Source organism: Budorcas taxicolor, chromosome 3 (genome assembly GCF_023091745.1).
Source record: "Budorcas taxicolor isolate Tak-1 chromosome 3, Takin1.1, whole genome shotgun sequence".
Classification (NCBI taxonomy): Eukaryota; Metazoa; Chordata; class Mammalia; order Artiodactyla; family Bovidae; genus Budorcas; species Budorcas taxicolor.
The window spans coordinates 25,447,540-25,470,813 of NC_068912.1; the positions used below are offsets into that span (position 1 = coordinate 25,447,540).

The window sequence follows — 23,274 nt, forward strand, 5'->3', positions numbered from 1 at the left end:
TCCAGCTATTCAATCCTTTTCTAGGTTTTATGCTTAAAACTCAACACAGCTTTCCAAGTACAAAGATATTCTAGTTTTGTACAGCTATAGGATAGTGTTTTCTATTTTGTTCCCACTTCTTTTCTAGATCTGGTGAGCCAAGGCCTTTTAACCAGAACTGCAGCACATTAAGCTGATAGTTATGGGAAAGCATTAAACATAGTCACCCTTCCTATAACTGATCATCAAAGCCTATGAAGTTTTTTTTCAAAGTTTCATAAAAGAAATTTCTTTTTTTTTAATTGAAGTATATTTGATTTACGGTGTTGTTTTAGTTTCTGGTATACAGCAAAGTAGTTCAGCTGTATATCTATAGTCTTTGCCATATGCTTTTCCACTCTGGTTCTCCACAAGATATTGAATATAGTACCCTTTGCTATAGTAGGACCTTGTTGCGTATCTATTTTAGAAACAGTAGTTTGTATCTGCTAATCCCAAACTCCTAATATACCCCTCCCCTGCCCTTTTCCCCTTTGGTAACTAAGTTTGTTTTCTAAGTCTGTGTGTCTGTTTCTGTTTTGTAATAAATTCATTTGTATCATTTCTTTTTAGTTTCCACATATAAAGGATATCATATGATATATGTCTTTCTCTTTCTGACTTAGTTAAGATGAAAATCTCTAGGTCCATCCATGTTGCTGCAAAATGCATTATTTCATTTTTTTTTATAGATGAGTGATATTTCACTGTATGTAGGTACCACATCTTCTTTATCTATCTATTCATCTGTCGATAGACATTTAGTTTGCTTCCATGTCCTGGCTATTGTAAATAATGCTGCCATGAACACAGGGGTGCACGTATCTTTTTGGATTAGTTTTCTCTAGATGTATGTCCAGGAATGGGATTGCTGCATTACATAAAGCCTCTAAACTTTTAACTAAAGTTTAGATTATGTTTTCTTCAATGCATCTACTTACATTTTACACAATGAATGTCATTTGACACACATGCTTGCTCAATTCAGACAGCTTTGTCAAGTCTCTCTGCAGTGTTTAATTATTCCCTTGGCACACAGCGTCACTGTCAATGTCTGCCAGTGAAGGCAAGGCAGAGTGGTAGAGGAAGGCCCATTGTCTGGGACTCAGGATGTGTTTTTTCCTATCTATGACACCTTGACCAAGTCACCATGCTATAGATTTCTTTTCCCATCTGCAAAATGAAGGAATTAGACAAAACAGCAATGAAAGAAACCACCTAGCACCAAATTCTAAAAGCTTTTGTTTCACTATAACTGTTTACACATCTTGCATAAAGGTGGTTAAATAAGACATATACAAGGAAGGTCCTCCTCTCTGTTAACACTTCTCCATCGAGAGAAGTGTCTGCTTAACCTTACCTTTGTTTTTAAGCAAGTTTTCTAACTATGATGAAACATTTCCTCCACTTCCACGATGTCAGTATTTTTAGTGTGAAAATTTGTGAAATCCTTTCTAAAATTAAGTCAATCCTGCTTCCTGACGTTACCTTGTCTTTACCCTTCACAACCTTGATACTTTGTGTTAGTCCTCTTTGTTTCCTGCTAAATGTTACTATGGTGTGTGGCCCTAGGTGTTACAGATAACATAGCAGTTTCTCAGGCAGGATATATTGAATAGACTTGTGGGGAGTAAACCTCCAAAATTGTGTAAATACCAGTGAAAAATCATCTGATATCAAAAAATGTATATGACTCTGTGTGTGTGTGTGTGTGTGTGTGCGTGTATGTGTGTGTGCGCACGCACGCTCAGTCACTTCAGTCATGTCCGACTCTTTGAGACCCAATGTACTGTAGCCCACCAGGCCCCTCTGTCCATGCAATTGTCCAGCCAAGAATACCAGAGTGCATTGCCATGCCCTCCTCCAGGGCATCTTCTCGACCCAGGGGTGAAACCCAGGTCCTACATTTGCATTGCAGGTGGATTCTTTACCCACTGAGCCACCTGGGAAGCCCTTATGACTCCATATATGTATTTAATAATTGAGTTTGGGTTAAACTAGTTTAAGGTTAGGAATATTGACTTCAACTACCTCTGTCTTAAAAAAATTTATCGATGTATAATTGACTCACAGTGTTGTGTTAATTACTGCTGTACAGCAAAGTAACTCAGTTATACATGTGCATACATTCTTTTTCATATTTTTTTTCATTGTGTCAGCCACCTCTCTCTTTGCATAAGTATTTAGGTGACTGAACAAGGATAGAGTTTCATTATTCACGCATTTTATTGTAATCACAAAGATAATACATTAGATAATGTTTATTATTCAACTTCTCATGCATATCTTATAAATTTAGCAACAACCTAGGAAAATGTTTGTGGAAAAATGATTTATTAGGACCAGATTTTCAGCCTTTGTGATGGAGATAATTGTGGATGTGTTATTTTACTCTTTGACATGAGATGTCACTTTTGCTCAGAAGGGTATATGCTCTAAAATATATTTAAACCAAAGATCTGTTTTTCTGAAGAAACTTGTTTAGCTTAATCTCTCTGGTTTTCAGTAACTAGGAGCAATCACGTCTAGAGACCAAAGGTTTTGATCATGAGGAACAGAATTTGCAGCCTAATAATTAAAATACTTTCTGTGAGGGAAACATGAAATGATTAAATTGATGTCTCAGAAAAAAATTAATAGGTTGGAAATCGAAGAAGTTTTTGGAGGCTTGCATAGATCCAGTAGGAAGTATTTTCAATAGTCTAGGTTAGAGGTAGTTATCGGTTGAACTAGATGAATTGTCATGAGAATAAAAAAGAAGTGATAGATTCAAGAGTTTCTAGAAAGAAAGTAACTGATTATATGTCTAAAAGGAGAATGGAGGAGGATTTGAAGTAGGATGACTGGGAAAAATGACAAGTCTCAGAAACTGACAAGTTTAGCTAAATGAACTTAGGTGATTTTTATTGTTTGTGACAGGGCCGGGGTAGGGAGTGAATTTGTCTGCTTTGCTTTTAGAGTATTATGTTTTCATTCCAATCCCCAAAAAAGGCAATGCCAAAGAATACTCAAACTACCGCACAATTGCATTCATGTCACACGCTAATAAAGTAATGCTCAAAATTCTCCAAGCCAGGCTTCAGCAGTATGTGAACCATGAACTTCCTGATATTCAAGCTTGTTTTAGAAAAGGCAGAGGAACCAGAGATCAAATTGCCAACATCCGCTGGATCATGGAAAAAGCAAGAGAGTTCCAGAAAAACATCTACTTCTGCTTTATTGACTATGCCAAAGCCTTTGAGTGTGTGGATCACAATAAACTCTGGAAAATTCTGAAAGAGATGGGAATACCAGACGACCTAACCTGCCTCTTGAGAAATCTGTATGCACGTCAGGAAGCAAGAGTTAGAACTGGATATGGAACAACAGACTGATTCCAAATAGGACAAGGAGTATGTCAAGGCTGTATATTGTCACCCTGCTTATTTAACTTATATGCAGAGTACATCATGAGAAACACTGGACTGGAAGAAACACAAGCTGGAATCAAGATTGCTGGGAGAAATAATAACTTCAGATATGCAGATGACACTACCCTTATGGCAGAAAGTGAAGAGGAACTCAAAAGCCTCTTGATGAAAGTGAAAGAGGAGAGAGAAAAAGTTGGCTTAAAGCTCAACATTCAGAAAACGAAGATCATGGCATCCGGTCCCATCACTTCATGGGAAATAGATGGGGAGACAGTGGAAACAGTGTCAGACTTTATTTTTTGGGGCTCCAGAGGGTGACTGCAGCCATGAAATTAAAAGACACTTATTCCTTGGAAGAAAAATTATGACAAACCTAGATAGCATATTCAAAAGCAGAGACATTACTTTGCCGACTGAGGTCCGCCTAGTCAAGGCTATGGTTTTTCCTGTAGTCACGTATGGATGTGAGAGTTGGACTGTGAAGAAGGCTGAGCGCTGAAGAATTGATGCTTTTGAACTGTGGTGTTGGAGAAGACTCTTGAGAGTCCCTTGGACTGCAAGGAGATCCAACCAGTCCATTCTAAAGGAGATCAGCCCTGGGATTTCTTTGGAAAGAATGATGCTAAAGCTGAAACTCCAGTATTTTGGCCACCTCATGCGAAGAGTTGACTCATTGGAAAAGACTCTGATGCTGGGAGGGATTGGGGGCAGGAGGAGAAGGGGATGACAGAGGGTGAGATGACTGGATGACATCACTGACTCGATGCACGTGAGTCTGAGTGAACACTGGGAGTTGATGATGGACAGGGAGGCCTGGCATGCTGCGATTCATGGGGTTGCAAAGAGTCAGACATGACTGAGTGACTGAACTGAACTGAAGAGATAAAGATGGCTTCCCTGGTGGCTCACACGGTAAAGAATCCACCTGCAATGCAGGAGCCTTGGGTTCGATCCCTGGTGTGGGAAGATCCCCCAGAGGAGGAACTGGCAACCCACTCTGGTATTCTTGACAGCAGAATTTCATGGACAGGGAAGCCTGGTAGGCTACAGTCCATGGGATCACAAAGAGCTGGACATGACTGAGCAACTAATAGAATAACAGCAAGAGTGGTAAAGAATTTAGACATCCTGAGTTCAAGATGACTGTAAAACATCAAAGTAGAAACTCATCAGAAAATCCAAAATATGGACTATAGTTCACAGTCCATGTTTGGAGACATTGACTTAGGGATTGTCAGTTGAGAGATGAAGTGGATGCCATGGGAGTAGCTAGAATATCCAATAGAGAGAAGCACAGACGTTTGAGCACAGAATTCTATGAAATATCTAGAGGTCCTCACTTATGAGACAGAAAAATCAGGTCAGAGAAAGGGGCACAAAATGGCGTTTGAATCCTTCCCTATAGAGATCTAGGTAGAACAGGGCCAGGCAACCATACTTGGTGATGAGAACACCACTGGTGATCTTCAAGGATGCAATTTCAATAGAGTGAGTGGTGATGATGGTGGTGGTGGTGATCAGAGAAGAAGGGAGGTGGGAGCAAGATGGGAGGCATGTGTATTATCAGGAGGTGGGCCTCAAGTCCCGTGTTTGGGAAAATTTAACTGAATAAAAGAAGATCATATGGAAAATGTGTATGGCAGTCCTAAAGCAGGTTGGAAAAGAATTTCCAGACACAGAGCATTGCAGAAAGGAGTGAATTTATTAAGAACAAAGAGCAGAGATAATGTGGAAGCTGCGAACACAGCAGGCCAACCTCTTGACAAACCAGGAAAAGTTAACATTTTTTGTGGGCTAGTAGCGAATTTTCATGACATTGTACAGGAGACAGTGATCAAGACCATCCCCATGGAAAAGAAATGCAAAAAAGCAAAATGGCTGTCTCGGGAGGCCTTACAAATAGCTGTGCAAAGAAGAGAAGCGAAAAGCAAAGGAGAGAAGGAAAGATACAAGCATCTGAATGCAGAGTTCCAAAGAATAGCAAGAAGAGATAAGAAAGCCTTCTTCAGCAATCAATGCAAAGATATAGACGAAAACAACAGAATGGGAAAGACTAGAGATCTCTTCAAGAAAATTAGAGATACCAAGGGAACATTTCATGCAAAGATGGGCTCAATAAAGGACAGAAATGGTATGGACCTAACAGAAGCAGAAGATATTAAGAAGAGATGGCAAGAATACACAGAAGAACTGTACAAAAAAGATCTTCACGACCCGGATAATCATGATGGTGTGATCACTCATTTAGAGCCAGACATCCTGGAATGTGAAGTCAAATGGGCCTTAGAAAGCATCACTACGAACAAAGCTAGTGGAGGTGATGGAATTCCAATTGAGCTATTTCAAATCCTGAAAGATGATGCTGTGAAAGTGCTGCACTCAATATGCCAACAAATTTGGAAAACTCAGCAGTGGCCACAGGACTGGAAAAGGTCAGTTTTCATTCCAATCCCAAAGAAAGGCAATGCCAAAGAATACTCAAACTACCACACAATTGCACTCATCTCACACGCTAATAAAGTAATGCTCAAAATTCTCCAAGCCAGGCTTCAGCAATACGTGAACCGTGAACTTCCAGATGTTCAAGCTGGTTTTAGAAAAGGCAGAGGAACCAGAGATCAAATTGCCAACATCCGCTGGATCATGGAAAAAGCAAGAGAGTTCCAGAAAAACATCTACTTCTGCTTTATTGACTATGCCAAAGCCTTTGAGTGTGTGGATCACAATAAACTCTGGAAAATTCTGAAAGAGATGGGAATACCAGACCACCTGACCTGCCTCTTGAGAAATCTGTATGCACGTCAGGAAGCAAGAGTTAGAACTGGATATGGAACAACAGACTGATTCCAAATAGGACAAGGAGTATGTCAAGGCTGTATATTGTCACCCTGCTTATTTAACTTATATGCAGAGTACATCATGAGAAACACTGGACTGGAAGAAACACAAGCTGGAATCAAGATTGCTGGGAGAAATATCAATAACCTCAGATATGCAGATGACACCACCCTTATGGCAGAAAGTGAAGAGGAACTCCAAAGCCTCTTGATGAAAGTGAAAGAGGAGAGCGAAAAAGTTGGCTTAAAGCTCAACATTCAGAAAACGAAGATCATGGCATCCGGTCCCATCACTTCATGGGAAATAGATGGGGAGACAGTGGAAACAGTGTCAGACTTTATTTTTTGGGGCTCCAGAGGGTGACTGCAGCCATGAAATTAAAAGACACTTATTCCTTGGAAGAAAAATTATGACAAACCTAGATAGCATATTCAAAAGCAGAGACATTACTTTGCCGACTGAGGTCCGTCTAGTCAAGGCTATGGTTTTTCCAGTAGTCACATATGGATGTGGGAGTTGGACTGTGAAGAAGGCTGAGCACCGAAGAATTGATGCTTTTGAACTGTGGTGTTGGAGAAGACTCTTGAGAGTCCCTTGGACTGCAAGGAGATCCAACCAGTCCATTCTAAAGGAGATCAGCCCTGGGATTTCTTTGGAAAGAATGATGCTAAAGCTGAAACTCCAGTATTTTGGCCACCTCATGCGAAGAGTTGACTCATTGGAAAAGACTCTGATGCTGGGAGGGATTGGGGGCTGGAGGAGAAGGGGACGACATAGGATGAGATGGCTGGATGGCATCCCTGACTCGATGGACGTGAGTCTGAGTGAACTCCGGGAGTTGATGATGGACAGGGAGGCCTGGCATGCTGCGATTCATGGGGTCGCAAAGAATCGGACACGACTGAGCGACCAAACTGAACTGAACTGAACTGAACTGAGCCAATTTTTATAGCCTCAAGGCAAAGAAAATCCCTGCCCGAAGGGTAGCATTACATGATTGGTTGGGTGCTGCAGGGTGTTACAGGGGTGGGCACTTTTGCCTAATTCGGGCTCAGGACGCCGGCCAGTAAGGATCGGGGTTTTTGGCAGTGGTTGCAATGGGGCTTAGACAGTTTTGCTGTGACCTTGCTTCTGGGCTCCGCTTCTGTGGCCTTGATGCAAGGCCTTGCACCTGTGGCCTTGGGATAGGATTCCACAAGATAGTGGCGAGACTGGAATTAGGTGGAGATAGCTATGCATTTGTGAAATGGGAGGGAGGGGAATTGGGAGGAAAGGATTGAAAACTGAAGGGGGATAAATAAAAGGATTGAAGGAACCAAGTTCGAAAACGGGTAAAAGGAAAGAAGGTCATTTGCTGTAGTACAAGAGAGAAAGGGTCGGAATCTCTCTCTCAGCCCAAGAAAAGGAGCAAGTCCTCACAACTGGTGAAGTAAGATCTGAGACAAAAATATGAAAAGGAGAACAAACTCGGAGATCCTTGGTCTTCTGAAGAGGTGGAAGTGGGGCCACTGCCTAGATAGGAAGTAAATGAGCAAGAGACACAGACAAAGAATTCCTTCCACTATTTCTGCAAATGGCAGCTTCCCATGAGGCAGGGAGGTAAAACACAGGGAGGATGTGGTGTATCATAAAACCCATATCATTTTACATAATGACTGTTCACACGCCTGCCTCCCTTACTAGAATGTGGGTCTTTTGAAGGCAGAGACTTCTTTCTAGTACTTTTTGAAGTGCCAGAAAGCACACAGGGTGATACAAAAGTACATTTGTACCATCGTGACACTTTCTAGTTTTTCTTTTTTTTTTTTTTACATAAACACTGGGAAAAGAATGGAGAAACACTTTGTCCTTATTTTTATCTCCTGTTCATTCCTTTCTCTCTCTTCCTAGAAGCAAACGCTATCATGAATGAATATCCCCTCAGCCTAACTGTGTATCCATTTATCTGTATCCATTAATATTCCATGATATTTTTACTGTATGATTTTGAAAATTTACACAAATGATTTCATATTATGCTTACCGATTATGCAATTTATCTCGTTTTTTTAATGTCAGCTTTTTTAAAATTAGTTTTGAAGTCTCACCATGTTGAGAAATATAGACTAGTTCTGTTCCTTTAATTTCTTGTATTTTATCAATCTTTGCATCTTCCATCTCCACGGTAGCATAGGTACCCACATAGCAAATGTTATTGGGGAATAAATTAGGGCAAACAATATCATAAAAGAAACAGATACTTTGTATAGCTCTTTGTTATGAAATACTTTTAACTATAATCTCTTTTCTCTGTCATTGTGTATTTTCTTCCCCAGGCTAATGATTTTTAAGGAGAGTAATTATGCCTTATACCAATGCATTCTATTCTTAATGCCTACTTCACTGTTTGGCACATAGTGAAAGTGAAAGTCGCTCAGTTGTGTCCGACCCTTTGCCACCCCAGAGACTATACAGTCCGTGGAATTCTCCAGGCCAGAATACTGGAGTGGGTAGCCTTTCCCTTCTCCAGGGGATCTTCCCAACCCAGGGATCAAACCCAGGTCTCCTGCATTGCAGGTGGATTCTTTACCAGCTGAGCCACCAGGGAAGCCCAAGAATACTGGAGTGGGTAGCCTATCCCTTCTCCAGGGGATCTTCCCAACCCAGGAATCGAACCAGGGTCTCCTGCATTGCAGGTGGATTCTTTACCAACTGAGCTATCAGGGAAGCCCACTGTAACTCCTCAGTAAACAGTGATTGAATGAGTGACTCTTTACTGGAAGTATTATTTTGTGAAAGTCCAGATTCTGAGTACATAAATGTTTTTCCAAGACCATGTGGGTGGAATCAAGACTAATAATCAGGTTTTCTGATACCAAATCCAGTGGTCTTTTTCGTTTTACTATTGAAAGAGCTATTGTAAGGCCTATACTAGGGAATCAATAGGAAAGAAATAATTATAATGAATCATTGCCCTGATATAACCAATAAATAGATTCCAAGTACCTGTGTAACTGGGGAAAATTAATAACCAAAACCAAGTGTAAGGCCTTGAAAGTTATCATGAACATTAACTTAGAATGTTTTATCACATGGTCACTAAACCACGTGAGGTCCATATTGTAAAGGAGATAGGTGAGTTATGAGGACGTACAGGACTGCAGGAGTGAAGGATTAGGCAGGAAGCAGTTTTACTAAAGTACAACTCTTTTGCTAAGGATACTGGTAACCTAACTGCCTTTGATGACATACTAGTGTTTGTCTCCCCTTCTGGTTTCAGTGATGCCTCTGCTCCTGACTCTCCTCCCCCTCACTTTCTTGACTACCTCCTAAGAACCCCTTCCCTCAAACAGGGACAGTTGAGTGGAGATCTGAAGGAAATGACAAGAGTTCTAGGGAAAAAGATCTCAGGAACTTCTTCAGACACCCCCCACACTCTAATCTGTCCTCTCTCTAGGCTGGATTAATATCGATTGGTACTTTTAACCCTTCCCTTGATGAACTGGAGGTTTGACTCCAGTTTCCTCACTCAGAAGCAGGTCTCCATCACCTCTTGCCTTCCTGGAACAACTCTTGGGTCCTGGGAAGCTATTAAAGCTGCTGCTGCTGCTATTGCTGCTAAGTCGCTTCAGTCGTGTCTGACTCTGTGCAACCCCATAGACGGCAGCCCACCAGGCTCCCCCGTCCCTGGGATTCTCCAGGCAAGAACACTGGAGTGGGTTGCCATTTCCTTCTCCAATACATGAAAGGAAAAGTGAAAGTGAAGTCACTCAGTCATGTCCGACTCTTAGCGACCCCATGGACTGCAGCCCACCAGGCTCCTCTGTCCGTGGGATTTTCCAGGTGAGAGTACTGGAGTAGGGTGCCATTGCCTTGTCCTTTTAAAGTTGGGATTGCTGCAAAGAACCAGCTCTGGAGAGCAACACACCCTAACTCCCCTGACAGAGCAACAGGGTGGTCAGTCTGCACAGAAAAGGCCTTTTAAGGAACTTATTTTAAAGTATAAGCACTATTAACTCACTTTCAGACTCATATCTTGGTCGTTTGGGGCATCCTTTACAATTTGTCACATTTAGAGTGTTGGTCGCTTCAGACATGTCCTACTCTTGCAACCCATGATCTGTAGCCAGCCAGGCTCCTTTGTCCATGGAATTCTCCAGGCAAAAATACTGAAGTGTGGGAAGCCATTCCCTGCTCTAGGTGATCTTCTTGACCCGGGGATCGAATCCAGGTCTCCTGCATTACAGGCGGATTCTTTGCCATCTGAGCCACAAAGGCAGTCCCACATAAAGAACATTTAACCATACCAATTTAACAAATGCTTGTGGAGGTGGACTCTGCCTCTTTTTTCGTTGAATTGAGTCAGGGCACAGATTCTCTGTCACACTTCTTGCTCGAGATGCACTCTTACAGTTTTCCTGACACCCCCAGTGCTCAGATAGATGCAACATTCCCTCCTCACATAACAAAAACTAGAAGATCTGATCTCACCCAGGATCATCCATGCATGCCCCTTCTTCCCATAACATAATCTGAAGATCACAGTTTTAGGCTTAAAAATCAGATCAGGTCGTCAGAGAATTTTTGTTTTGCTTCTAGGTATCAGAGATCATACAGGGAATGAAATTTGATTACCACAACATTGACATTTCTTGGACATTTTCTTGAATTTGGGGGCAAATAGGATAGAGGGCTTGTAATCAGGACAGTCATATCCTTGTGATAATCAGAAGCATCCTTAGATGTTCTGCACTCACTCAAGAGGGATGTAGAAATTAAGCTGTATCAGTGACTTTGTAGTGAACAAATAAGTGAGATGACACTAACCAAGAAGCAGATGTGGGGCATGGGTAGATCATTAGAAAGAGCATCAACTGTTTATTTTGAAGTCCTAGTGCCAGATCCATACAAGTTCATGAATTAGGTCCAATGCCTAGTGAATAAATGGCATTTAATTAGAGAAAGGAAAATGGAAAAAGGAAACAGAAGGAAAGGGCTAAAGTAGAGTAACTGGGACTTCCCTGGTGATCCCGTGGTTAAGACTCTGCACTCCCAATCTGAGGGGCATGGGTTCGATCCCTGGTCAGGAGATTAAGATCTCACAGGCCACACAGCAAGGCCAAAAAAAGTAAAATGGAGTAACTAATGAGCTCATATTGAGTCTTGAAAATATATCTTTAAAATATATCTTAATATTCAGGAACTTCCCTGGTGGTTCAGTGGTTAAGAATCTGCCTGGCAATACAAGGGGCACATGTTTGATCCCTGGTTCGGGAACTAAGATCCTACATCCCGTGGAGCAACTGAGTGTGAGCACCGCAGCTACTAAAGCCCGCATGCTCTCGAACCTGTGTGCCGCAACTAGAGAGTCCACGCGCTGTGCAACGAGGGAGCCCGGGTGGCACAGCTGAGACCCAGGGCATCCAAAGAAATAAATAAATATTGAATATGTATATATATATATATATATATGTGTATATATATATATATATATCTTAGTTTTTAATGTGGAAGATAGTAACTCAACACTCAAGGGACTCAAGGAAGCCACATAAGGGTCTCATGTCTGAGGAAGGAATTGATGAAAGTTTGTAGCCTTTAATATCTGATGATGAAAAGAGACCTTCTTTCTTTGGGGTGAGTCCCTGATTCCAATTTTACATTTGTGGAGCAATTAGCAGGACGCCTCTTGGCTTTGCTTGGTCTCCTCCGTTAGAAGAATGCCTCTGATATGTAATATTTGTTTCAAAACCCAAAGAAGCTTGTTTCCTTTTGAGGTTTGCCTTACTTTTTATGTTCTGAAGTTCATTTTGGACCTCAGATTTTGCTCCAAGCAATAAAACTGGTTGGCTTGTACTAACATAATGGAGCCGTAATTTTAGCCAACTCTGGGGGGCGGGGAGATAGTTAAGGTGTGTAGTGGTTTCTGTGGTTTCTATGTGGAGTAGAATTCCCTGCAAAGCTTTTCCATGTGGTGTTTTAATAGCTGTCTTAAAACTCTCTGATGCATGGAGCAAAACTGAATTAGACTCATGTGCTAGATTGCTGGGATGGGCCAAGCAACCAGAGAAACAAAAGAGAAACAATCAAACAGCCTAAGCTCAGAGGCTAACTGTCAGAAGAAGATCCTCAAGACATACCCAAGTTGAAGATTAAAGACATGATCACCTGATTTAACCCATTTTTGCAGGACTTTCTAAGGAAAATTTGTATTTTTTCTTTATGTGTATTAATATTTTAATTTGCATGGAATTTTACAACCTACAGAATGCTTCAATATATATGAAGCATACATATATGCTTTTTGCATGGAATTTTACAACTTACAAAATGCTTCAATATATATGAAGCATTTTGTAAGTTAATATATGTATAAATATACACATTTGTTTGTTAGAGACTTATAACAACCTTTGGAAGTTTGTGTTATTAGATCCATTTTTATAAATGAGAAAACTGTCACAAGGATAGATCCAAGGTCGTTTGGCTGAGAAACTGCAGAGGCAGAATTGGATACTGCCTCAAAGCTCTGTGTATTTACACCAGAACTTCAATAATTTATATTAGTGATCATATTTAATATTCATGAAGCAAGGATCACCGGACGAGTAGTGTGCATACACAGTAAAGATGTTTCTGGACTGCTGAGTTCTCATCAATGAATATAAGGCATTGTACTGTTGTCTAAACTGCAAGAGACTATATTCCTCCTTTCATTCAAATGCTCATTGGTTCAGAGACATGGTTTCCTCCAAAGTGCTAAGTGTAGCTGATAAAATGCCACATACTTAGTTGGCATTCCCATATTAAGAATGTGTAAAAATTCTCTTTAGTGTGTGGTTTTGGCTGCTAAGTTCCGGGAACATTTATTGAATGCTACTATATGCCAGGCACATGGGCACAGTAGAAAGTTATCTAGGTGATATGATTCTAGCGAAGCCTTTTCCACTGCCCCAGCCCATTGCCTAAAATACCTTCCTCAGCAGGGCATCCCTTTGAGTTAGTCCGGGAGTCACTGTGATTCCTATGAAAACTGTAGGTAGCTTGAAAAGAAAATACTTTAAAATTTTTTCTTTTAATTTTACCAAAATCTTGGGGCATATTTATTTATCCAGTTAGCAAAATCAACTATTAAGTCTCTGAGTTGAATAGAAAGTGATGTAGATACTTTTATTCTACCCAAGAGAAGGGATGAGGAATTCTAGAAATTCACTCATCAGGACCCAGGGGAGCCAGAATACAGCAGCAACAGGTCAGGGAGCCCATCTTATCCAGAGAGAGGGTTGCCCTAAGGGTCTCTATCCAGAATAAACTTTAGTCATTTTGCTTTTTTTTTTTTTAACTTTTATTTGCATGTATTTTTTGCAGCATTTATTTCCAGGCCATAAGTTTTTGTTTCTTCAGTTTCTTCTGAGCTATCTTTTACTTCTGTGCAACCTCCTCTTCTGGTTTAGGAACAATCTGTTCTTTTTCAGTAAGGATCATCTCCATGTGGCCGGGAAGGCTCATGGAGGCCTTGATCTGACCAGGAGCTCTGTAAATCCTGCACCCTGGGGGGCTTTGTTTCACCTGGATGTGCTCAGTGACCAGAGAATCAACATCTAAGCCCTGAAGTCCAGCATTAGTCTCTGCATTTTTGAGCCTGTGCAGTAAAACTTCAGCACTTTTGGGGGGCCACCAACCCTTCCCATCCAGCCCCACTGTTCGGCCTGTGCACACCTCCCAGCTCCACCATTTGTAACGGACTAGCACATGTTGTTTCTTTAAAGAGACTTCTTTCAGATACTTGGTGGCTTTTTGGATATGCATGCCCCTAATGGCCTGAGATACTTCACGAGTGTTCTTAAAGTGAACACAAAGAATGGAACCCTTGATTTGCACGATTTTGTGGCGTTTTCTGGGTCAAGTGAATAGTGCACGATTTTTAGAGGTCAGCTCAGGCCACTTACCGGAAAAGCTCATTTTGCTTTTGTTTTCAAGAACTGGTCCTACCTGATAATCAGTATTTCAGATCTGGATCCATAAGATTAACCAGGTGTATTTGCAATGCAAATACCAAACATTTGATCCAAGTTCTTCAAGTAAGCAGGTCCCCATCTCTAATGAAAATTAGCCTGGTAGCCAGTCTTCTGTGTGTGGCTGTTTCAGAACTCATCCTGTTCTTATTCAGCCTCTGTACTCCTCATTTAACTCTGCTGCTGCTGCTGCTAAGTCACTTCAGTCGTATCCGACTCTGTGAGACCCTATTACGGCAGCCCACCAGGCTCCCCCATCCCTGGGATTCTCCAGGCAAGAACACTGGAGTGGGTTGCCATTTCCTTCTCCAATGCATGAAAGTGGAAAGTGAAAAGGAAGTCACTCAGTCGTGTCCCACTCTTAAGGACCCCATGGACTGCAGCCTACCAGGCTCCTCCATCCATGGGATTTTCCAGGCAAGAGTACTGGAGTAGGTTGCCATTGCCTTCTCCATTTAACTCTAATCCCTATCTTTTCACAGCTGATGATGGGTTGACATCTCTGACAGATCTGCACCAAGTACAAAATGATTTAAAGCTTTCTCCTGCCTCGCACTCACATTCTCTCCCACAGCTCCCCAAATTCTATACCTGTAGAGTTTTAAAATCCTGTGTTCATGATTTTTTTCCATCTCTTCTAAAGACCTAAAATATTTTAAAAATATATAATTAACAAGTTTATTGTTATCAAAAGAAAATTATTTTACAAATTGACTGTCACTCATGAGGCAGCTGTTGATATTGTTTGATTTTTTTCTTGGTTCACACATAAGCTTTCCACACTTGAAACAGCATATATGGGATAACCATGTTTGTTCTAATGACTAACACAAGGAGAAGCCCCCAAAATAATATCCATCATGATGGCTTTGATTATTGCTAAGTGCTGTGCCGAGAAAGGCTCTCTATAGATCTTCTCATTCAGTCTTTAAAACAGTCCCAAGATACTGTAGTTGCCCTTATTTATACATGAGGCACAGAGAAGTTAAGTAACTTGCCCAAGGATGCACAGCTGGTTCGCTGAGCTTCAAAAATAGGCATTCTGTATCCTGAGACCAGGCTCAAAGACCACTATGCCACAATGACCAGTGCTTTTCCAAGGGGCCACCAGAGTATGAGGGAGCTTCATCACCTGTGGGCAGGGAGTACTGGGGACTTCCCATGGCAACAGCCACAGTGCTCAGGTCCTGAGTGGGGACATAACCCCTGAGATGGCCGAGAGGAAAGGAGAGCCTCGGAGTGAGTGGGTTGGCCCTGCTTCTACCACACTGGCCTCTCTGTCCTTACCTCGTCACCTGCTTTTATCCATTTTGAAGGATAGTGCTAAAGGCCCGGCCACCACTGAACCAGCATCAACAGACACTTAATTATGAATTCGCATGGCACACAGCTGCACAATGTGTATTAGAGGCAGGAAGGGGGAGGACGGAGAAAATCTGCTCTGCCCTTCAGTGTTTTCTCAGCGACAGCCTTGGCCTTTTAAGTCAAGATCAGCTCTAAGTCAGTCTCAGACCTGCAGACCTTCCTGGGATGGGGGCCACAGTGCGCTGCTAAATATGTTATAACCTGCTCTTCAGGAGGGAAGCTCTGATTCGTAGCATTGCTATTGCCGCAGTGTAAATGCTCCCACCACAGCAAATTTCAGGCTATCAACACAGCCTCACTGAATAGTCAGGAAGAGCTGTGGGCAGTCTGATTCAGCACACTCCTGGATGAAGTCAGAAAATTCGGCCAAAGCTGATTCGTTAGAAAAGACCCTGATGCTGGGAAAGATTGAAGGCAGGAGGACAAGGGGCAACAGAGGACAGGATGGTTAGATGGCATCCCTGATTCAATGGACGTGAATTTGAGCAAGGTCCCAGAGATGGTGAAGGGCAGAAAAACCTGGTGTGCTGCAGTCCACAGAGTCTCAGAGAGCTGGACACGACTGAGCGACTGAACAACAACGACGACAATGACAACACTCCTGGACAAAGTCAGAAAATTAGGGTGTTCAGAGAGGGTGGTGCTGCTGCAGGAGACGAGGCTCAGGTGTACGTTCTGGACCTAGTAACTCATTTTATGTGTGGTTCCTTCTCTTCCCACCCTACTCTGATACCTTCCACCATAAAATCAAGCTCCTAAGAATGTCAAAGGCATCTTTAAAGAGAAGGGAATCATAGAATTTGCAGCCTGTAGGCAATAGGTGAAAGGGAAGAGGGAACTGCCCACCAATGGCCTCTTTGAGGGGAGATGGGAGAAAGCAGGAAGAAGGACAGAGGTGGGAGGAGTAGTTTTTTAGTGCACGTATGTGTATGTGATCCTCTGGCTTTTCCCTCCTCTCAGGAAGAGCTGCATCCTTCCCCTAGCTGCCACCCTGCATACTGGTCCGAGTCACTCCCAGGAAACAGGTCTTAGCAGAGGGATGGCTTAGCAGGGTTTAGCTTCCCACACCCTTGTTACTGACCCCTGATATGAACCATGTTCGATCAGATCCAGTCTGTTTTCCTCCCAAAGGACTTCAAGGCTAGGGACTGTAGATCCTGCTCAGTCCTGACATTCTAGGGCTTTATGATTCCCAGGGTCAGATTTCTTTCTAGAGCATCTTCTCTGTTGATTAACAGATACTTACATAGAGAGCACCCTGCTCTGTTGTGTATTCACTGCTGGGCACTATGAGCTGCAAAAGCACATAAAACAATTTTTCCAATCTAAAGGGCTTACAATCTCCTTGAGAAAATGTGACAGTTCTGTGAAATAATTCCTAAATAAGGAACACTTATAACAGCATGGTGATGCTATGCCAAACTGTAGCGTTTATAATAAATTGTGAGAAACCCATAATTAAAGAAGCATCCATGTGCTGTGTCGTGCTTAGTCACTCAATTGTGTCCAACTCTTTGCGACCAAGTGGACTGTAGCCCACCAGGCACCTCTGTCCGTGGGGATTCTCCAGGCAAGATTACTGGAGTGGGTTGCCCTGCCCTCCTCCAGGGGATCTTCCCAACCCAGGGATCGAACCCAGGCTTCCCGCATTGCAGGCGGATTCTTTACCATCTGAGCCACCAGGGAAGCGAACTCATTTAGTAAAGACAGTCAAACTGCATCCTGGTCCTTTGTATTGTTCTTGTTTGTTACATAACAGTGTGTACCCAATTTTTAACTTACATTTCCAACTCATTTTACAGTTAGGATCCCCTTTTAACAAATACGATTATAGCAGCCAGTTCAATGTAATAAAAATATTTCTTCTTCTGGCCAACAGCCCGTACTAACACTCCTTTGCTGATGGAGATCCAAGACTCCTTTTGAAGGAAAAACCCTGTATGAGAAAGACATTCACAAATCCCTGTCCATTAGGCAGTAAATCTACTTAACAAAAAGGTTATCCTTTCAGCGGAGTATTGACATAAAGTACAGGTTTGCATATCTGCACAGTGTTAAATAACTCTCAACAAAAACCTGACTTTTTCAATGTTGCATTGATTTTATTTGGGGCTTCATAGGGCTTTTTGCTTCATAGAGCTCCACAGGTTCCAGTCAGTTCTGGGTAGAGGACTGTGGGAATCTCACCCCGATCATCCAGGGCAGCAGATCCCCTGACACAGTAGCCAAGGAAGCAGAAGCGAGCACGTGTGTATCTGCCCTTGCCATTCCCTGTACCAGCCACTCAAGTGCGCTAACGGAAGGAAGAAATCTCACTCTCATCATGGAAAAGCTACTTTTCCACTTATTTTTTTCAATTTATTTTATTGACATATATTTGATTTATAACATTGTGTTACTTTCTTCTATACAGCAAAGTGATTCTGTTTTACATATATGTATATATATTATACATTATATATATATATTCTTTCTACATATTCATCTCCATTATGGTTCATCATAGCATATTGAATTAAGTGCCCTACACTGTACTACTTTTCACTTACATTTGAAAGGGTTTTGGTAATTATATCAGAATATAGGAATGCCTAAGTAAAAGTTGGAGAATTTTCAGTGTATGAAAGAAAATTTGTTATGAATCTACCATGTCTCTGGGACAGTGGGTTTATGTGAGCAACCAGATTCTCTGCATTTACTTGAGTACTTTCTTGCCGTAGGAGTCGGGAATGTGTTTGGGTTAGAACACCCTCCTGCCAGGCTTCAAATTAGGTGAGGCTGATAAAGTAAATAGAAGGTAATGGATTGTGTCCATTCATGACTTCATTCCACCCTGGGAAGGACTTTATCAATAACTACTCGAGGGCAAGACTTGGCAATAAGCATGTTCAGTAGATGTCTGCCGGCAATGGAAAGCTGATTTTATTTCCTAAGGTGTTTGAGATGTGCCAGACTGAAACCCTCTTCCCTCACTGTTGGATACATCTAGTGCAGTTTTCCGAAGATGAGTAATGGTTTCTTTCTCTAGGCTCATGCTGCTAATTACACCCAAGCTTCTTGAACTGTCTTAATCAAATTCACACACAGATAGGGGCCCTGCAGGACTCAGGAGTGTGATGAACCAGGTTCTGTGTGTTGCACTTTCATTTGTCCTCACTGGTAAACTCTCGTTTTCTCTGTGCTCACTTCGCTTGCTGCCCTGTGAACTCAAATTTAAGGACTGTGTTTAGCTGCACGTTAGGGTGGGATACCGGTGGAAGGGGGCATTTTAACTGTATTTTGCCAAATTTAAATTGGGTTGAATTTTTTTTCCCAAATTAATTTCCTGTTTTTAATACTGCAGCCAGATAGAAGAGATTTGAAATCTACCCTTATCCAGAAATAAGAAGAAAAAAAGTTCAAAAATTTTATTTGTCGAGCATCATTTAGTTAAGGAGTCTCCCTAATTAGACACAGTTGGAAATGATGGCTCTCTCTGATGAGAGTACTGTGTGTTTCCTGGCATCTCGCTGCCCCCTACTGCAGAATGCCAGTGAGCGCATCCTTCTGGGCAGGCGATCTTTGGGTTATTACTGTCTGATCAGTCCATTTCATGCTTCCCTGGGTTCTGGCGATGTAATTAGACACTAATCCATGATTCCAACAAAGTCCTGTGTCGGTCCTATTTTGCCAAATAGACCCAATTTTTAGAGTAGGTGTTTGGTGGGCTTGAGAGTGCAGAAAGTAGATCTTAATTGCACTCTTGAGACCCCTTCCAGTGGAGACACATGGCCTAGCTCCTAACTGACCTTGTAGAGAATTCCGAACGCGAACAAATCTCCTCCTGCTCTAGTGCAGGCAGTCTGTCAGAGGGTGATCACTGGGACCCCAGGAGTTTCAGTACCTCGCCAATAATCAGAGGAAAAGATTTTGTGTCAAGATGCACTCCTACAGTGCAAAGCAACAAGAACAATGGGCTTTGAGAGAGAGACAAGCTTGGGAAATTTCCTCAAACTCTTTTAGCCTTTGTAAAATAGTCCTTGATAAAAAAAAAAAAAAAGTAATCTTAGACATTTTAAAGTTTTAATACATCATCTATTTTGAAACCTCTATATACTTTAACATGTGATATAAATCTTCCTCTATTAGGTATACTGTGGCCAAAATAGCCATTAGGTGCAATTTAAGGATTATGGAAAGGCGCTCTGAACCTAAAGGCTTGCTCTCAAAACTGTTCTGAAATAATCACAAAATTGTGAGCCATGTATGTGGTCTCCATGAAGTTCTGCCAAAATGACCTTGAAACAAGCTGTTTAACTTCGTTGGGCCTCTGTTTTTCCATCTATAAAGTATTAGTGCCCCTATTTAAAGGGATTACTTAAGGATTCAATGAGATAACATATGCCTGACACATGGCAGATTTCAATAATTGTTACCTCCTACCTCCTCCTCTTTCCCTCACCTTTTTTTTTTCCTGATCTGAAATAGTCAACACCTGTCTCGAATGCCAGACACTAATGGGTAGATGGTGGATTACGATGCCCTCTTTGTGAATTGTCCCCAAAGAGCTGAGAGGCAGCCATTTCTCGTCACCATTAGCTTTTGAAAATTGGCTAAGAAATCTGTAAGAGGGTGTGGGATAAGCGGGTAAATGTAGCCATTAAAATCTTCAGTGTAGAAACTATAGCTAATAGGAACATCAAGTCATTGCCTATTCAGGAACTTCATCTGCTTTACTAAGGAAGGAAAGATTTTTCTTCTTGAATGATGATTGTCATTGCAGTTTTGACTAAGGGAGCAGACAAGCGGAAAGAAAAGTCATCCAATGTGGAGAAAGGTCGTTTGGTGATTATGGAGTTTTTTTCCAGTTATAAATATCACACTTGCTTTTCAGAATCAGGCTATTTGAAAAACAGATGCTCAGTCTTCCTATGGTGAATCAGTCAACAAAAAAAGACTTGAAATCCAGTGTAACAGAAGGAAACGCAGAGCCACACCTACATGCATGCTTGTACATGTGCACAAACACAAGTACACACTTTGTAGATTAAATAGACATTTCTATGCTTTTATGTGTGTTATTTGTCTTGGTGACAACATTGAAAATTGTGTGGGTTTCGTTATGTGGTTAGGGTTAGTGAGTTTCCATGCAGAGAAGTAAGAGACATTTAACGATAGTCACTCTTTGATGGTAAAGAAGAATTTGTCTTTTCTCCCATCCATACTCTAGTTCTATCGTTATCTTGACACATGATTTGGACAGAAACCCAGAGAACCATGGAAAATTATGTGTTTCATTAAATTTCTGTAAAATCTTTCCAGACCGTCTTAGACAATATTCTGGAATTTACCAAGGGTGAATTTTACTCTATTTTTATCAGATCTCTGGAATGGAGCTAGAGGAAATCTTACATACACCTCTGTCCAACCCCCTTATTTTATAAATGGAGAAACTAAGGTCTAAAGAGGTCGCAGGGCCAGGGTGTCCTCCCTTATTATTATCTCCCTTTCCTGATGAATGTATCACGTTTGCTTCGTCCTTCTCCCCAAGGTAGTGAGTGTTCAGCAGCAATAGACCTGATTTGCATGAGTTTGGCTTTCCTTAGCATCGCATCATGGGAAAGTCAGTCAATTCCATTCCTCATTTCCTCCAGAGAATTGCTTCTTCCCAACAAAATTATAATAGAAAGGGATTGCCGAATAAATATATTGGTTTTTAGTAACTTTTTTATTTGATGAAACATTTCATGTTCAAGTTTAAAACTGCAGCCTATTTCTTGAGAGTGAAAAGAACTCACATGTGAATTAGCAATGAGAGTGTTGTGTTTACATTAAGAGGAGAATATGTGTTCTAGTTCTGTGCTTTACAAAAACTAGATCCATGGATGGTGAATAGTGAAAAATATTTTACATCAAAAACTCTGGGATTGAATTTTACCTCATGTAAAAAAGGCCTATTTGGCAACTCATTCAATATTACCGAACAATCAAAAAATATTTATCAAGTTCCTCCTATTTTCCTACCAGTGTTTAGAGTCTTAAGATGTATCAGGGAACAAAACAAAGACTCCTGCATTGGAAATTGTACATTCATGCACATATGTAACAGACAGATGAACTATTGCTTTCCAGTACCAAAGTATTATTGCACAGCATTATAGTGAAAATGTGTCATTTAAAAAATTAAAAATTGTCTTCCTTAAAATATAGATCTCGTTTCTCAGGGAAATTGCTTTTGGGGCAAGTTGCATGAAATTTGGCACAATACTGCCGCCTTGTGGCTGCTTGAATCAAAAACCCACATACACCGTAATGTCAGCCTGTCTTTAAGGTTTCTAGGACTGTTAACCCTGTTTGTCAGTGGAAGCCTCTGACACAAAATTACCTCGCCAGGAGTACTTAGAACCTGATTCCTTCTGATTTTGTCACAGAACGACTGGAAGGGCTCCATCGCTTTTGTCGTTGGAAACCGGATCGAGGACGAGGTTCTCATTCACGCTCTCACGCTCGCTGTCCAAGTTCCTCAGCGCAGACTCTTCAGTATGGTCTCCTGGCAAGACATCGTCCAGCAGGTACCTGTCCCGTCTCACCCCGACGCCCGCTGGAGACATCTTTCTTAAAATAATAAAGTAACGAAATCAATAAAACTAACACATTCTTGGGCGGTTTGGTAAGTTTGGGTGCATGACTTTGCTGAAACACTTAGCTAGAATAAATTTGGAAAGATCTAATCCGGAAGGGGTTGTTTTTTGTTCGTGAATGCTGCCCTTTCAGCATCCATTCATTCAACAAAAATGTCTGAGGTCATACTAGGCTCCATGCTAGGTTTTGTGAGGAATTATTTAATAAAGGTCTCAACAGCAATAAAAGACAAAACTATTTAATGTTCCAAGAAAGGCCATAACTATCTGGAAAAACGAAGCCTCCGAAGACTCCTAGCTGTCAGAGGTTGGAGGAGAATGATAACACAGAGAAGTTCTGTCAGATGGCACATCCTGGTACAATTACTAATGGTTTACCAAAGTGGCTATAAATATTTGAACTAACTGATGACTGTCTCTTCCCCAATCCCTCAAATCACCTAGGTACTTGAAAGGAACATCTACCTGTCTAAGTATTCTTTAAGTAAGCCCTTCTTTTTCCTTATGAATGAATTTTCTTACAGGTCAATGGATCAAGTGCAGTTTTTGGAAGTACATCTAAAAAGGCAAAGAAACCTCTAGGTGGTAATGCTCCCTTATATTCTGAGGTAGGTAAATGCATTGATTGAAGAGAATTTTGTAATTTTTTTTTAAAAAAAGCAAGAATTGTAATAATTTTATAGTCACTTTTTTATAAAATTAATTCATTTTTTGAAAGCAAATCCCCTCTCATTGTTGGGGCTGTTTGTTCCTAATGATGGGCATGTAAAAAAATCTGTTTCCCTTTTAACAAAATCTCCCTTTAGGAAAAAAAGTTGTCCCACATTGTCTACACTATCACTGTGTCCAGTTGAAGACTATAAATCAGAAATGTATATATATAAAAGTGTTGGGTCAAACTTTTTTATGGTAATTACTGAGTGTGTGATGGTATTAAAGGGGGTCGTGTTATTGGTGTATTACAAAGTGTTAGTTTCACCAAAGAAACAATGTAAAAATGCCCCAGAAAGTGCTTCCTGCGCATGACAG

The 23,274-nt window shown here is 41.2% G+C and overlaps 1 protein-coding gene across 1 annotated transcript in view; it reads left to right on the top strand.

The window, feature by feature from the left end:
* SPAG17 (sperm associated antigen 17) overlaps positions 1-23,274 on the top strand; it is a 245,577-nt gene that overhangs the window by 12,812 nt on the left and 209,491 nt on the right. The window contains exons 2-3 of the mRNA XM_052637149.1: positions 22,036-22,176; positions 22,770-22,853. Of these exons, the coding sequence (XP_052493109.1) occupies positions 22,036-22,176; positions 22,770-22,853 (225 nt within the window). The remainder of the gene's footprint in view (positions 1-22,035; positions 22,177-22,769; positions 22,854-23,274) is intronic.